This window comes from Xiphophorus couchianus, chromosome 10, assembly GCF_001444195.1.
Source record: "Xiphophorus couchianus chromosome 10, X_couchianus-1.0, whole genome shotgun sequence".
Classification (NCBI taxonomy): Eukaryota; Metazoa; Chordata; class Actinopteri; order Cyprinodontiformes; family Poeciliidae; genus Xiphophorus; species Xiphophorus couchianus.
In genome coordinates, this window is record NC_040237.1 from 10,648,325 (window position 1) to 10,664,787 (window position 16,463).

At 41.0% G+C, this 16,463-nt stretch overlaps 1 protein-coding gene across 1 annotated transcript in view; it reads left to right on the top strand.

The window, feature by feature from the left end:
• wnt3 (wingless-type MMTV integration site family, member 3) overlaps positions 1 to 15,987 on the top strand; it is a 31,803-nt gene extending 15,816 nt beyond the window's left edge. The window contains exons 2-4 of the mRNA XM_028029689.1: positions 6,804 to 7,045; positions 10,577 to 10,842; positions 13,366 to 15,987. Coding sequence (XP_027885490.1) covers positions 6,804 to 7,045; positions 10,577 to 10,842; positions 13,366 to 13,845 — 988 coding nt within the window. The 3' untranslated portion in view covers positions 13,846 to 15,987. The remainder of the gene's footprint in view (positions 1 to 6,803; positions 7,046 to 10,576; positions 10,843 to 13,365) is intronic.
• The last annotated feature ends 476 nt before the right edge of the window (positions 15,988 to 16,463 follow it).

The window sequence follows — 16,463 nt, forward strand, 5'->3', positions numbered from 1 at the left end:
GTTGTGACACTCCTTCCCACAAATGAGAAGTTAATGGGCAGTAAAAAAAAACTAGCAGACATTGTAATTGAGGTCCTTAGTCAGAGACCCATCAGACGGAGTGAAGTCAGCAGCATAGGAACTGTGTGATGTTGGTGGGATCAGGGCGGGCAGATGAGATAATGTGGCTGCGTATGCTCGGATAAGCGCATGACAGGAACATGACTGGAGATTGATGAGTTGCTAACTCTGCACGACAGCATTTCAGCCACTCCATTTTGAAAGTTTCCCTAACTTTAAGAACCTTGAGGCAGACATTCCTGATGAAACGTAAGAATTGTTTGTTGTGTGTCTGTGTCGATCGTGCCAGCAACACAAGTTGTTCCCGGCTTGTTATGGCCTCATCATGTTTCATTACAGCAGCTGTAGAGGCAAAACAGCCAGGCCTCATATTACAGTGTTTAGCTCTGATACCCCGATGTAACAAAGCATAATTTAGATCAGAAACTATAAAGGCGAACATTTGATTAGGATGACTTGACTTTTTGTGCCAAGGTGAGGCATTCATCTGTCAGTGTTAGCGCCTGCTGTGATTGGGTTGCACCCTCTGGGACGTTGCTGCTCTGAGCTGATCAATTGTTCTCAGACTATTCCCGTGGTAATCCATCTGGATGCCTGAATGGTGGGGCGTCTTGTGATGCTTTCTTTAGCACTTCATACCCTGTAAATGTTCTCATGTAATGCTGTGTGTAACTTTGCAGGAATACCTATATCCCTACAACTTTTTTTTTTTTTTGGTCACAACAAATTTTAATGTATTTTACAGAGATTTTAAGTGACAAATCTGAACAAAGTAGTGTGTGAAAAGTTGAACTGGCCACAAACCGCAAACATGATTTCTTGTTGCTTTCTTTTATCATTTGCCTTTGTCTTGTTCAGTTCAATTAAGTTTATTTATAAAGTTGAATTTAACAATAAATGTCCTGAAGAGCCACATTACCGATTCAAGACCTATAAATCCCTTTAATCAGTAATATACAATTCAGTAATCAAATGCTTTAAAACTTAGTTCCTGATGGCAGCTGGTAAAAACATATTTGTGAAAAGAAGAACAGCTGGTTAGATCAAACTGTAGACTTTGCAATAATCCCTCCTTGTAAGCTAGCCTGAGGTGACTGTGGAAAGGAAGCACTCTTTTTTAACAGGAAGAACTCCCCCCCCCACACACACACACAGTTCAGTACTGGACTCTGTGGAGGAATGGCAGGAATTATCTCTGTCAGTTATGTTTTCTAGGAGAGACAGGGGTGCAAACCATGTGATTAATAATAAATTATGTAGCTCCTTTACTTGATTAGACCATGACAAAATTAAATGTGATGTGTAAACAAATAATGGTTTCCCTGTCAACAGATTCTCTCACATGACTTTCAGATCAAGGATAGAATAGAAAAATGTCTCCACAGCATGATGCTGCCCCGTTTTTTTGGGGGGGGGGGGGGTTTGATGAGGAAATATTTTTGCTTTGTTCGATGTTCAAAGCCTGGGATATAGTTTTATAATCTAGCTTTTCTCTAAACTTCCCCACAGCTTATCTCTGACTTGAAGTTTGTTTTCCTTGCTCTTCATGATGCTGTTTGTTCATAAACGTTCTCTTGAAAACATCCGAGACCTAATCCTAAAATGGAACATCTGAAGGAAGTTGGATATACCAGACTCAACATCGAGGAAGCAAATTAAAAGGGACTGAATACAAAAGAACAAATTTTATTTCTTTCTTATTTGTAAATCACTTTAAAACTGTGAGCTGGCCTATCACTTAAAATAACACTGAAATGCACCGACACTCATCATTTTAAAAGGAAAAAATGTCATGAATACATGGCACGCTCCTTTACCGAGCCTCACTGAGATGTTTGAGCTTCTGGAAGAACTTGTGCTGTTCTGTTTGAGCATGTTAAAAGTTAGGCATGACCAACATGTTTTCTGTCTCATTTTGTTTAAAAGAAATATAAAGCAATTAAAATTAATTACCTGAATGAAAGTGTAATAGTTCCTGGCATGATTCCCCAGTGATTATTCTTTGTTTAGACACATCTGCAGGAGTCCTCTGGTATGGCTCATTGGCTCATGACGGTTTTTTTTCGTCAATTACAAGTGAAAAAGCAACACACATGGTTGTTGCTGAAACACCAGCTTGAGCAGCTAAACCACAAATTAACAATTTAGCAGCAAGGTTGATTTTGCACAAAGGGGACTTTTCTCAAAGCGAAGAAACAGGTTGTTGGGTTTTATTAGTCAGATCTGCAGATTTGTCCATGCAAACAAGTGGGAAATATATATACTTTTTAAAATCAGTAGCAACGGTATCCATGCTCTGGAATGGGACTCCCACTCCCGATGTAACAGAAAGAAAAATAAACAGAAACTCTTAGTATAAACTTTATTAATAACCTTATTGAAACTGGAGTCAGTCTTCCCCCTTGCTGCTGCTGTAGGACTTTATGGATGCTGCTGTGCTTTATATTTATATGCCATATATTTACTTTGCTTCCAGATTCCAAGGAACTGATAAGGGTTGGCATGAGTATTGATTAAATGATTTTAAGTACCCAGAGAGAATCCAAAAATGCAGAAACATTCAGGCCGGGATTCGAACCCATGGTCTTTTTACTGCAAGGCAACCGTGCTACAATCTGCAACACCAAGAAGCCCAAGATGAATATTAACAACAAATAGTAAAAGGATTCACTTTACAGAAATGTGCTTGTCAACACAAACGTTTATAGCTCAAGACGCATTCTTTGCAGAGTACTGCAGCCGACGTATTAATGAAAAACTGAGAGTAAGACAAAAACTGTGATAGAAAAAGATTCAGAAGCAACACGAATAACCACAGCATTGACAGGGTTGTAAAGGAATGCTCATTCAAGAGTTTGGAGGAGATTCAAAAGGTGTGGACCTCACACAGATGTTTCCAGGACGTGGAGTACAACTGTCACATTCCTTGTGGTCAATCATTCCTGAAACAGAAACAGTGTCAGAACCGTCTTACCTGGGCTATTATACATTTACTTTGATCCCAGAGTTTGGGGAAAGAGTAGAGAGGCACAAACTCCAACTAGCCCAAGTTTTACAGAGAAGTTTCCACTGTCAGTGATAATTTGGGGTGTCATGTCAACTGCTGGTGTTGATCCACTGTGTTTTATAAAGTCCACAGTCAATCTACCAAGGGGATGGGGGATGAGATGTTATTGTGAGTTGCTGTTTGTGGAGGGAAACACTGAGAACCATGGCAATTAACAGAGGGCAATAGAATAAGACACTTTATAGAAATGTACCATGAAACCCTTAAGTCACAGGTGTCAAACTCCAGGCCTGGAGGGCCCCCGCCCTGCAACTTTTAGATGTGACTCTGTTGCACCACACCTGAATAGAATAATTAGGTCATTAGCAAGGCTCTGAGAACTGATCTACACAAGGAGGAGGTAATTAAGCCATTTCATTCCAGTGTTTTGTACCTGTGGCAGGACAGTGGCCCTTGAGGACTGAAGTTTGACACCCCTGACTTAAATGCTAAGGAAACGGTGAAAGTAGCAGATGAACCAATAAGAGTTAATCAGAAGTAAGTAGAGACAGCTGGGGGCCAGAGCAGGAAGAGTGTAATTAGAAGATGTGGAAAAGCTGAGATGTAAGAATATAAATAACCTGAGGAAAACAGAACAAAACAAACTGAAAGCCAAGAAATGAAAATTACAAGCAAAAGGGAAAAACCTATAGCTAACATAAACTGTAGACAAAGGAACAACAATCCAAAAAAAACCTTGATCAAATTTGCAAATGAAAAGAACTAGCCCACAGCAATAAACTAGAACTTGATCTAAGTAAGATATTGCTAAAACCAGAAACTAATTGAAACTAAAAGTTAAAACACCTACAGATCATGACACAAAATGAATACGTTGCATTAAAAATTACGTGCACGTGTATCACTTGTATAGGACGGTGGAAACCAGGATGTGTTAAATAGGAGCTTGTTTTAAGTCAATAAGCAAATGCACCTTTTAGTTTGCTGTGGATCATCCTGAGAAGGGCTTTATTGGTCAGAAGAGACCAAAGCAGAGATGTTTGGCCAAATTGCAAGGCATAATGTCAGAAAGAAATCAACCAAAACACCTCATTCCAATTGTCGAGCATGATGGTGTAGGAGCAATGATTTGGGACTTTTTTGCAGCCACAAGACCTAAACCCCTTGCAGCCATTGGTCGACCAAGAATCCTCTGTATGCCAAAGATTAAAATGTGTGGCCATTTTTCCAGACTTTCATGTCATGCCAACAATGAGGCAATGTTGTGTAAATTAGTTCTCCACAAACAGTAAGACAAGGATAAAGTCACACAGAAAATTATTAGTACAAGATATTATTGCTAAAGATATTTAGAAATCAATCATTGGGTGTGCCCACAGGGATTTATTTCCTGCTTTAACTTTATTTGATCAGTATAATCTCAGTATAATCTATTGAATGCCTTTGTACACTTGGGGTTAGGTTTGAATCATTTTAGAACCTGGGAAGGAGCAGACGATTGTTATATGTCGTGACATGTAAAGCCATAGTACTAAAAGAGGGTGTAGTTTGTTTTAAGCATGACCGCGTTTATTGAACCCATCATAATTTTAAGTGTTTGTTAGGAAATGACAACAAAAAATGCAGTTATTATTATTATTATTATTATTATTATTATTATTATTATTATTATCATCAATCCTTAGAAAATGAATTATCTCTGATCTTTTGGCTAAAGACAATTATCTTTTTCTTTGGCTGAATGGGAAGAGATGAGGTGTTGAAAAATTTTAAGTATAAGCAAAACAAGTTTGAGAGTATTTGTTGGGTTTGGACCTTTTGTCTCCATGCAATATATATATGTGTATGCGTGTGTGGGGGGGGGGTGTATGTGTGTGTGTCATCCATCTACATGCAAATCCTTTTGTCTACTAATTAGCATTGTCAATATCAAATACATAAATGTGTACAATAGGAGCACTTGTTTCTCACCAGAAAACATTTTCTGATGTGGTACGAGGTTATTTGCAGGGTTATGGATGTAAAGGCCCAACGTCCATCCCTGGCTAGATAACTCCTCTCTTCATTCTCTGCATTGGTTTGCTCCAGACCAGAATCAGAATCAGAGACTTTTATTAACATTCATTACAAGGAAAACTCAATCTGCATATTTACTATCCTTGAGAATATGCTGACTATATGTCCTTTTTATTGATAATAATTATTTTGTCCCACTAGGAACTTTTGAATAACATCTGCCTTTAAGATATTTTCTGTGTGAACAAGTTCTTTAATTAAAGATTGCATAAATTTGGTCATCTTGTCCTCTGCAGAGGACACAGAGTCAAGGGACTCTGTGAAAAGTGAATCCATTACTATGAAGTTGTAGTTGTTGAAGTACTTGGAAAAGTAAGTTGGATGTGGGTGATGAGATTTTGAAGGCTCTGGATATTGTCGGGTTGTTGCAGGTTATGCACCTCTTCAGTATTGCACGAGTCACTGGAACAACATCTGTAGAGTTGCAGACCAAGAGTTTGGTTGTCCATTGTGTCTCTAGCGAAGCTTCAAACCATGTCCAGCAAGGCATTTTGTGGAAGAAGCTCAACGCTTTCCGGTTCTTGTGTGCACAAAGCAAGAGTTGAGATCCATATTCTCAACTTACAATCGAGCTTTCTCCGAGTGCGGGTTGGATTCTCCGCTGCCCTTGCCTCCGATCCTGTTAGCTTTGTTCATGGACAGGACCTCAAGGTGTAGTCATGGAGGGGTGGGTTTTGGAACCTCATAATCTCATCTTTGCTTTATGTTCCAATATGAATCTGTCAGCATCTTTAAGTCATGACTTCTTTTGCAGTCAAAGTCCTCTAAGTATGAGTCCAGGGCTCCCAGTTGAAAATGGATGACTACGGCATCCAGCAGCAAAGCACTCCAATGTTTTTACCGGAAATACATAGCCAGAGCCCAATAAACTGCTCTAGCTTGTTTATTTATTTGCTTGTTTGTTGTTTTTTGTTCAGACTTCTCTGTCAATTCATTCCATATGGGGCCAGTGAGGGTAGGAAATAGGTTGACTCCAAACAGGAGTAACTGTCCATGTTAATTGCCAACATGAGTTTGATGTAGAGCTGTGCTTCTCAATTCCAGTCCTCAGGCCTCCCTGCTCTACATGTTTTAGATGTGCCTCTATTCCAGAGCAGCTGATTCAAATGATTGCATGACCATCAAGTGCTGCAGAAACCTGTTGATCACCCATAGATTCAATCCAGGTGTGTAGCAGAAGGGAAACACCTAAAACATGCAGGGCAGGGGGGCCTGAGGACCGGAATGGAGAAACGCTGATGTAGAGCAACGCTGGTGAAAAGTGAGACCCATATGGGTCCAACATGTGTTGTCAAATTTGTACTGATTTTCTTAATGCCAATTTAAGTCCAAGCCAAGACCCACGTAGGGGGTTCAGCCATTTTTTGTTTGTTTTTTCAACACAAGTTATATTATCCAATCTAGGTGGGCTCCATACAAGAGACCTTTTGTAACCCCCAGGCTCACTAAATACAAATCCAGGCAAAATCCATACAAGAGAGGGGTTGGGGACTTTTTTTTTTGTCCAAGTCCAGAAAATCCTTTCATATTCAGCCCAACCATATTGTCTCACTCATTCATTTTCTGGGAAAGTCACCAAAAAATCCAAGACTGTTCTTGTTCTGTAGCTGTCTTTTAAAAATGTTGACCCCCCTCCCCCATCTCTCGCTGTGTGACACAGGTCCCTGGCCCTGGGGCAGCAGTACTCGTCTCTGGGCTCCCAACCCCTCCTGTGTGGCTCCATCCCTGGCTTGGTGGCCAAGCAGCTTCGCTTCTGTCGTAACTACATCGAGATCATGCCCAGTGTTGCTGAGGGCGTCAAACTGGGTATCCAGGAATGTCAGCACCAGTTCAGAGGCCGCCGGTGGAACTGTACCACCATAAAGGACAACCTGGCCATCTTCGGGCCAGTGCTGGATAAAGGTAGATCCTTAATACTAATTGTTTTCATAGACTCAATGTGTAAGTCTTTTACACATATGGTCATGTAACAAACACAAGTTTCAATGCATGTTATTGGGGGTTTTTCTGTGGCAAAGAAAGTTCCACATTTCTACTTAGATGAAGGATAATAATAAAAGTTGTATAAAAATATTTTCAAACATAAAGAAGTGAGAAGACTAGGGTGTATATGTATGAAGTCCCTTTTACTTTTATAAATAAGCCTCAGTCCACATTCTCCACCTCTGTACAACTAAATCTGAGTACAAATCCAACTGTTCTGTGAAGGCTCAGAGGTTTATTAGAGAAAAAACAATATCAAGAGTACGAGGTCTATACTATTGCTAATAATTACATTATCAACAATTAACCCAAATTTTAAGCAGTGTTTTGAAATTGAGAATTTTTCAGAAATATTGATTAGGATAACTGCAATACGATAATGTGTAACTATAATGAAGAATAAAGAACACAGCAGACAGATCAGGGATACAGATTTGGAGACGTTTAAAGCAGTGAGGTTGCAAGACAATTTTCAAACATCCTTCCACGTTTTTTGCCACAGATTGTCAATGGAGAATCTGAGTCTTTGAAGTTTCAAAACTTGAAAATTGGTGACGACTGTCACTGACTATCTAATTTAAATAAACTTGAGCTATTTTGTAATATGAAGATTTCAGACTCTGAATGTTGAAAGATTGTAGAAGAATGCCCCAAAAGAGATAAATATGTAATTCAAGTTAAAGTTGGATCTAGAATGTCCTGATGCAGACTGAATATAAATACACACTATACTTTTCGAATATTCTTTGTTAAAAGAAAAAGAACACTGAAGTTTGTGGGTGTAATCTGACGAAATGTGAAAACCTCATAAAAAAACATTTCAAGGCAATATATTTTGACTCTATTCAGATAGATATTGATTTGATCGATTGGCAAATTGGTGCAATAAGTGCAGTTGACACCCTATAAAAAATATATCAGGTGCTTTTCCCTAACAGAACTACTGATATGGAGTATCCCTCACACAGGAAACAATAGAACCATGTCTTCTGCTCAAAACCCAGATTTTAAAGGTAGACGGTCCTGCATTGTGACTAAGCCTTCTGATTGGAAATGAATTAGCTTGTGTGTCAGATGAGAGGGAAACAGGGCAGGAATGGGCAGTGTGAGCAGTCCAAGCTCTCCAGTCAAATAAAAGGGATAGGGGAGGCCAAATGAGATTACAGGCAACAGAAAAGGGCCTAGGGGCTCCGCTCAACCCCTACTGTGCATGAAGACCAGTCCGCTCCCCACACAGTCCAGCTCCCACGGACACCCCATTCACACGCCCTTTTGACTCTGTCATGAAAACAGCCTGAAAGGGGATCTCTCCAAATCTAGACCAGTAGATCTTTGGGATGAGGAAGCGAAGGAAGTAGCAAAGGAAAGACGATGAGTGTGTCTCTTTAGGAGTAAGGAAAAAGAAGGGAGTTCTGCAGACGTCCAACCTGTCGCCACCTTCAGGTGCACATTGGCGCTGCTGTTTGGTGAATGCCTAAGGAACCAGGGGTATAGATGCGGGGGGGGGAAATGGGTGTATGCCATTTCAGCTCAGAGTGGAGGTGGAAATGGGTAGTTGGAGGGAGAGGAGGGGGAGTTAAGGGAATGCCAGCTCTGGGCAGAGCGGGGCTGTGGGGGCGCTAGTCGCTGGGTCCTTTGTGCAGATAATACAGTGTGACACAAGGGAAACAAAGGCGGATTGATGGGCCCAGCAGGTAGCAGGAGCAGTGCTGGCCTTGGTTGACAGCCAGAGATCCAGGGGCCCAGGGCTCATGGGGGCTTGTTTTCAGGGTCTGACTGGTCCTGGCAGGGCAAGAAAAGGAAGCCCAACCTGTAGACTGTAAAGTGCGCTAAAGTCTTGAGTCATCCCTTATTTCTACAAAATTTACTTCCAAAAGCACAGGCTGTTGTTAAATAGGTCTTGATCAATAGAGAACCCTGCAAAAGTATGTATTTTTAAGTCGTGCCAGAAAATCTTAATCTGGACCTTGACTGGGTTATTTAGCAGATAAATATGCTTTGATCTGAACAATCCCGTTGTAGCTCTGGCTGTGTGTTTGGGGTTGTGACCTTGCTGGAAGTTGAACGTCTGCAACAGGAATCTTCCAGGACGGCCCTGTAATTGGCTAAATTACGTCTTCCCATCACCTCTGATTAGGCTTTTTCTCTCTGCTGAACATTATGCTTCCCCACAGCATACTGCTGCCACCACAGAGATAGTAATATGTTTTGTTGTGCTCCATGAGATGTTCGAAGCTTGAGATTTTCTTTTAGAACCCAACCTTGTTTTAAAATTTTCCACATCTTTTCTCCCTGACTTGTGTTCCTTCACAGTACTGCTGGATTTATGACTGAGAATAAATTAAACATAGTGGGCTGCAAACAGTGCACAAACATGGCTATGGTATGAAAACAGAATGAATAAAGAGGACAACTTTCAAAGAAAATTCTCAAAAAACTTACAGGAAGGCTGGAGAACTGCTGATCAAGACCACTTTGCCTTCGTCTTTCTGTGCACTTCATAAATGGTTGAGAAGACAATAAAGATCTACTTGACTTGACTTGACTTTGAAGTCCATCTTTTTTGCAACTTTGCTTGGAGACATGTTGAGCATTAGTGAGGATTGTAAAGTGCCCCTTTTGGGTTTTCTCTAAAGTTGAGTCACGGAGGAATTCCTGGCTTTAGATGCAGCTGAAAGTTTGATTCTCTGTTCATGTTGAGGCAAAAAAACATAAGATCTGCCCTAACCCCTGTATTGGAGAGATCAGGCCACAAAGCGCTCCTGACAAGTCAGCTATATGACACACTGCCATACTTGTGTGAGTCTATAGCAGATCTAATAAGGTGTAATGGCTGAGCTGTGGTAAGTGTGCTGTGATTGTGAAACAATGGTATCTGATTACATAATAAGCTGTTGCCTTGAAAGGAGGCGTAACTCCATCCCTTCAGCATCAGTAAGAAACGGGCCGACGCTCTGCTCGGTTTCACCTGAGGCCCTTGGGCTCCTAGCTGGGACGGGTGCGGAGGAGGAGCAGGGGGTGACAACATTCCTGAAACACTATCCAGATGCACAGCAGCACACCTAGGGGATGACAGGAGGTCACTGAGCTCCCACTCAATGCCGGGGCCTACCTGACACCACAAAGGGGAGGTTTCAGGGCAGGGATTTATCCTTGTTGCCACTGATGTAAACAAAATTGTAAACAAAAACTGTTAAAAAATTAATACAAAAAAGGAGAGTTTTCTTTGAGCTACTTGTTTTTCTTTTCGTTTTTTTCCTTTGGCAAATACCTGCCCATAAATTTGCTGCTTCCATAGATAAAATGCTGTGTTAAAAGGGTTTTGCCTGGAGGGATCCTTTTCAATGTATCTGTCTGGATGTTGGCAGCAGCTTTGTCCATGTTTAAATCCAAGATTGACACTCCTCTCCTTTTTTTTCTACTCTGCCTGTCTTCGATTGTCTCCTTCAGCTACGAGAGAGTCTGCGTTTGTCCATGCCATAGCCTCTGCCGGTGTTGCCTTCGCAGTGACCCGATCCTGCGCCGAGGGCACGTCCACCATGTGCGGCTGCGACTCACACCACAAGGGGCCACCGGGCGAGGGCTGGAAGTGGGGCGGCTGCAGCGAGGACGCGGAGTTTGGGGTGCTGGTGTCAAGGGAATTTGCAGATGCCAGAGAGAACAGACCGGATGCTCGCTCTGCAATGAACCGGCACAACAACGAGGCCGGACGCACAGTAAGCACATGCAGAAAGAGTCACTGATAGGATTTGACCAATAAAATGTAAATGTGTAGTACCGAATAGACTTAAGTTGGGTAGGCTTTAAACAATACTTCTGAGTGTATAATGCCTTGAAAAAGTGTTTTGCTTTACAAATTCCTTCTTTTTTTTTACTTTCTTTGTCAAACTTAAACATTTCAGCTCACAAACTTGGCAATGCGTCTTTTAGATCACAGTGGAGGAAGTTTAGCCCACTTGGCTTTGCAGAATTGTTTTAATTCAATCACATTTGAGGCTTCTTAAGCATTTATAGCCTATTACACCAAACTGTTGAGCCCATCATTTGAAAATAGAAAAGAGTGTGCCACAGCTGCAAACCAAGTCCTGGCTATACACCTTTCCTTCTTCAGGGACAAGGACACCAATGAAGTAATCAAGAAAGAAAATCCATTATAGGTGGTAAAATACTTGAGACGGGGTCAAAGGTTCACTGTCCAGCAGTGCATCCAATTTGACTGAACTTGAACTTTTTGGCAAAGATGATATGGGCAAAAATTTACATTTCGAATTGTTGCTGTTGGAGACGTACTCCACAAGACATCCATTTGTAAATTCAAATGCAGGTCAGTGTATTTGTTGAAAGTTGAACTTAGTTAACTTAATTTAACTTCAAGAAACGTTTAGGCCATTTTGAAGATTAAAATAATGAGCTGCTTGTGAAGATGATTTATGCGGTAAACACTGCGGTTTGGGATTACTAACTGTTCATGAGATGGGCAGGGATTTGCTATTTGACTCGTCCACACATTTCCGAGACTGACTGAAATTGAGCTCCTGACTTTGAATGACTGGCTAATTACTCATTTAAACAACAGTCAGCCCCACACCTTGCCTTTCATGCTCGGTGTTCCAACGAAGAAGAAGAAGAAAAAAATTCCCCCAACAGTCAAATAACCCGAGCGAGTTGACGGTGTAAGAGAAAGGGTATCAACTCAGACTTAAAACATCACTGGCTGCCGTCACCGCTGGGGGAAAACAGGCCCTCGGCTGCTCGCTCTGGGGCAAATAGAGGGACCACACGGGAACAAGGCGACCCTTTGATCCGAGCACACCGGAGCAGTTAGACGGGCCACAGGAGATAACTGAGCAGCGCTGCCGTCAGAGGCCTCCAGCTCTCTCCACCTGGTGCTCTCACACTTTATTGTTTAGCCCCGAGGGCCTGGGACTTTATCTCAGCATGACAAGCTCACATCGTGATGTCACCAGTCCACCAGTGCACGACCACCCGCTTTCCGCCCTAGCTGGGGGAATTCAGCTGCTAAATATATCTGCTAAATTAAAGCACAACTAAATCAAAACACAAAGGTAAAATGTGCCCTGAGGGAAAGCACGCTGACTTCAGAGAGAATTAGCTGCAGCACAAACCATCTGTGCTTCACAGCTGCCTGAACCCTCAGTAACATACAGCCAGTGGCTCGTTTTTATTTCGCAGAACAGCACTGTGCAAGCTTCAGACAATAAACCGCAACGCAACCTGCTGATTCTAAGCAATGGGCTGCTATGGAGATTCTCATGGTTTTACATTGGATTAAAACACCTCAGCATTGTGTTATTAACACAAATGTAAAAATATAACATATTTTATAAAGTTTACAGTCTAATGTAACATTTAGATTTTTATATCTCCATTTTGTTAGCTTTGACTAACTTTACAGCCAACAAAACGTGACAGTCTTACATCCTATACAAACATAGAAGAAGAATGTTGACTTGATTTTTGCCCAGCAAATAGTCTTTGACACCCCCCTCAAGCAGGATAAGCCTAAAAATAATCATTGCTAAAGAATCCAACTGCTCTCTATTCAAGAATATTCACAGAAAGCTAAGTGGAAGGAAAATGTCTGCTAAAAAATGTACAATAATCACAGCTTCAAGAATCTTGTGATTTAAACTTAACAAAACCAGGCAGGAAGAGTTAAATACAAGACAACTCTGGAAGAAGACCAGGTAGATCCTTCAAAAGATTTCCCTCTGAGGTGGCGGTTCACCTTCCAACATGACAAAGACTCAGAACATAAAGTTAGATTTATAATAAAATAGTTTACAAAAAAACGATTTATGTACTGCTATATTGGCCAAGTCGACACCCAGAACTCAGTCTAATTGGGAGTCTGTCCCTACAGTCGAAAATGAATGTTGAGCTATCTTGGAAAGTCTAAAGATGTGCAAAACTGGTGGAGACATATTCTAAAAGACATGTATTGACAGGCCTTCTGACAAAATCTTTAGCAGGCAGATGTGACCGACAAAGTCATATCTTCATATCTTTTTTGTATATATCCTGAGATCGTGGGGAGGCATATCTCTGGATAGAGGTTAGCTTGTCCCATAGAAATCTGGCAAAGACTTTTTAATGAGACCTGGAGAGAAACAGTTCTGGGTCAAATCTGAGGTGCTTTTGTGCACTGCTGTTTCAATTGGTCAATGACATCCAAAATATAATCCCACAAACTAATAACTGCCTTCTGTGTTTCTCAGACCATCCTCGACCACATGCACCTGCGCTGTAAATGTCACGGCCTTTCTGGAAGCTGCGAGGTGAAGACCTGCTGGTGGGCACAGCCGGATTTCCGCACGCTGGGTGACTACCTGAAGGACAAGTACGACAGCGCCTCAGAGATGGTGGTGGAGAAGCACCGTGAGTCACGGGGTTGGGTGGAGACACTACGAGTGAAGTACAACTTCTTCAAGCACCCCACCGAGCGCGATCTGGTTTACTATGAGGGCTCGCCCAACTTCTGCGAGCCCAACCCAGAAACGGGATCATTCGGGACGCGCGACCGCATCTGCAACGTGTCGTCACATGGCATCGAGGGATGTGACCTCCTATGCTGCGGCCGCGGCCACAACACCCGGACTGAGAAGCGCAAGGAGAAATGCCACTGCATCTTCCACTGGTGCTGCTACGTCAGCTGCCAAGAGTGTGTGCGTGTCTATGATGTACACACATGCAAATAAGAGGCCTGTACTTTAAGGCAAACTGACTGCTGGACCTTCTACCCTAACCCCCGTGTCCTGCACAACTTCCCTGCAGACGCAGACACATTCTGCATACCGGTCAATAACCCACTCAGACACAAACATAGGCTGTAATGTCCGGAGCCAAGCCAGGGTCAGGTACAACAATAAAAACAGAGCTTAGGTCAGTTTAGTTTAGTAATTCCTTGGGTTCAGTGATTTACAGTAACCCTGGTGTTTCTATACACCAGCTGTATAACTGGAGTTAAAAGATTGTCAACATCTTGCAATATTCAGATGCAATATTCATCCATCAGCGCTATTAACAGTACAGTCATTAAATCACTTTGGACGTATCAGACATTTACACTTTCTGTTAACATTGTCACATAAAATGGAGGCCTACCACTGAAATATTTTTAAAAATGTTGAACAATTTGGATAAATGAATAAATAAAATCATTATTAGAAAACCTTTAGTATTTACTGTAAAAGTAAGTACTTCTAGAGTATTTACTTTTAAATACTCTAAAAGCAAATACTTTTAGAGTAAAGTAAAAGTACTTTGATATTTGTTTGATCTAAGTTATTTAAGCGTGACAAATTGAAGAAATCTATAAGGCAGCAAATATTTCTCCACCTCAGTTTTTGCACATTGAACAGTACAAATACTTATAATAAGGTAGTTAAATAATAACATGGCACAACAGTAAACATTTTGAATTACTTTATGATTACAGTTTTTAATCTTTGAAACACTTATGGCAATAACCTGACATCATGATCCCAACATTAGGAACCTGTGACCTAAACACTCAGGAAACTTATGATTTGTTTTATTAGAATATGAATGTTGCATTTATTCTACTTTTCAGCTGATGAAGTGATGCAGAGTTTTAAGATTTTAACTTCTAGTTAGTTTTCTAACATACTTTATTTCCTGATCTGAGGAACACGATCCATTTAATCTCTGTTTTTACTGAAACACCTGACACTCGCAGGGCTCCGTGATGGATAGTTAAAGGTAAATCAGAAACAACAAAACAACTTAGTCCTTATAACCCCTGCACTGGACTACCTGAAAAACGTCACTCATGGGAAGCAGTTGTGCCACTTTCAGAGCCCTCTCCCCCGTGTCTTTATTTATTTCCCTCTTCTATGCCAACATGATGTTTGTGGCATGTATAGAAACACATAATGTAGTAAAACACACCCTTCTTCCCAACTTACACCTCACTTCTCCAGCTTTTACGTACGTCTAAAACTAACATGAAATCCTATGTTATTCTTCTGCAACCCAAATGTCACTTTTTAACTACTGAACTGAAAACAGTAGGCAGACGCTGACGGTGCAACAGTCCTGTCTACTGTAAACTACTGAGCTGATTGAGTCCTTTCCACTGGACCAGTCAACTACGAATTCTGGAAGATATATATAGATATATAGATATACTGTATGTACACGCTACAGTGTGAGGTTTATAGCCCCGCATTTCTGAATTATGGCCATCGGGATGGGACTGAAGGTATGCAGGAGGGCGCATGCGCATTTCTCTCACCAACATCCCCACATGGGTTTATGTATGCACTATTCCAACAACTCTAGGTGGGAATACAGAAATAATAAAAAGTCTGCAAAGTTCTTATGAATAATAGCTTTGTTGCACTTTCCGAGGGCGAGTTTGACCTGTAAACTGCTCATGAATCCATGCACCATACTTGAGTCGAGCCTTAGCGCGTTTGATTACAGTTCATCGGGTTCAACATAAAGATTTGTGTCTAAAAATAAATCTGATTCAGTAAAAACAAGAGGACATGTGATGACACGTGGAGACCAAGGATTAGGGAAGCCTCTGATTGGCTGTCATGCCTCTCCAAGCATTCCTTCATGTTTTTCCCGTCCTGAAGCATTCAACAGGTCTGATTTATGAAGCTGTATTCTTGTCTGTGCTTCACCCCAAAAAACATGCCTGCCGCACCGTCGTGGTAACGCTGAGGGAGCATGCAGGAGTTCAGCAGAGGAATGGATTTAACTAAGGTTTAACTAGGAGATCACTAAGGGAAAATGAGGTCATTTGTGCGGGAAAAGATAAAAAAAAAAAAAAAATTATTTTGTGATGGTTCCTCATGCTTCTTATAAATTATACCCACCCTGTATAGGCTGTCCTCTCTGTGTGACATAGCTTAGCATATTTGTGTCATCTTCTACCTGGATGTACCTTTCCACTATTCAATATCCCGACTTTACCCCCCCTGCTATATCCAAAGTTTTGTACAAATGTTTTAAAGTGAATAATTCCCTTTTTATTTTATAATCGTAAATGTTATGTTTTTATAAATATTATTTATTATACAATGTATATATATGTATGATTGAACTAAGATTATATATTTGAAGAAGAAAAATCTGTCTGTCTCGTGTTTCTTGATGTTTCCATCGTCAGATCAATATCTTCACTTGTCAAGTTGATATTGGTGTATTTTTTTAAAAAAATTTGAACAAAATGACAGCGCATTTTTCAAACTAGGACCGTATTTCCAGGGTTCCCACACAGTTCAGGTTTAAGTATGGGGAAAAATAATGTAAAAATATTAGCAACTTTTATTCCTACTTTTAT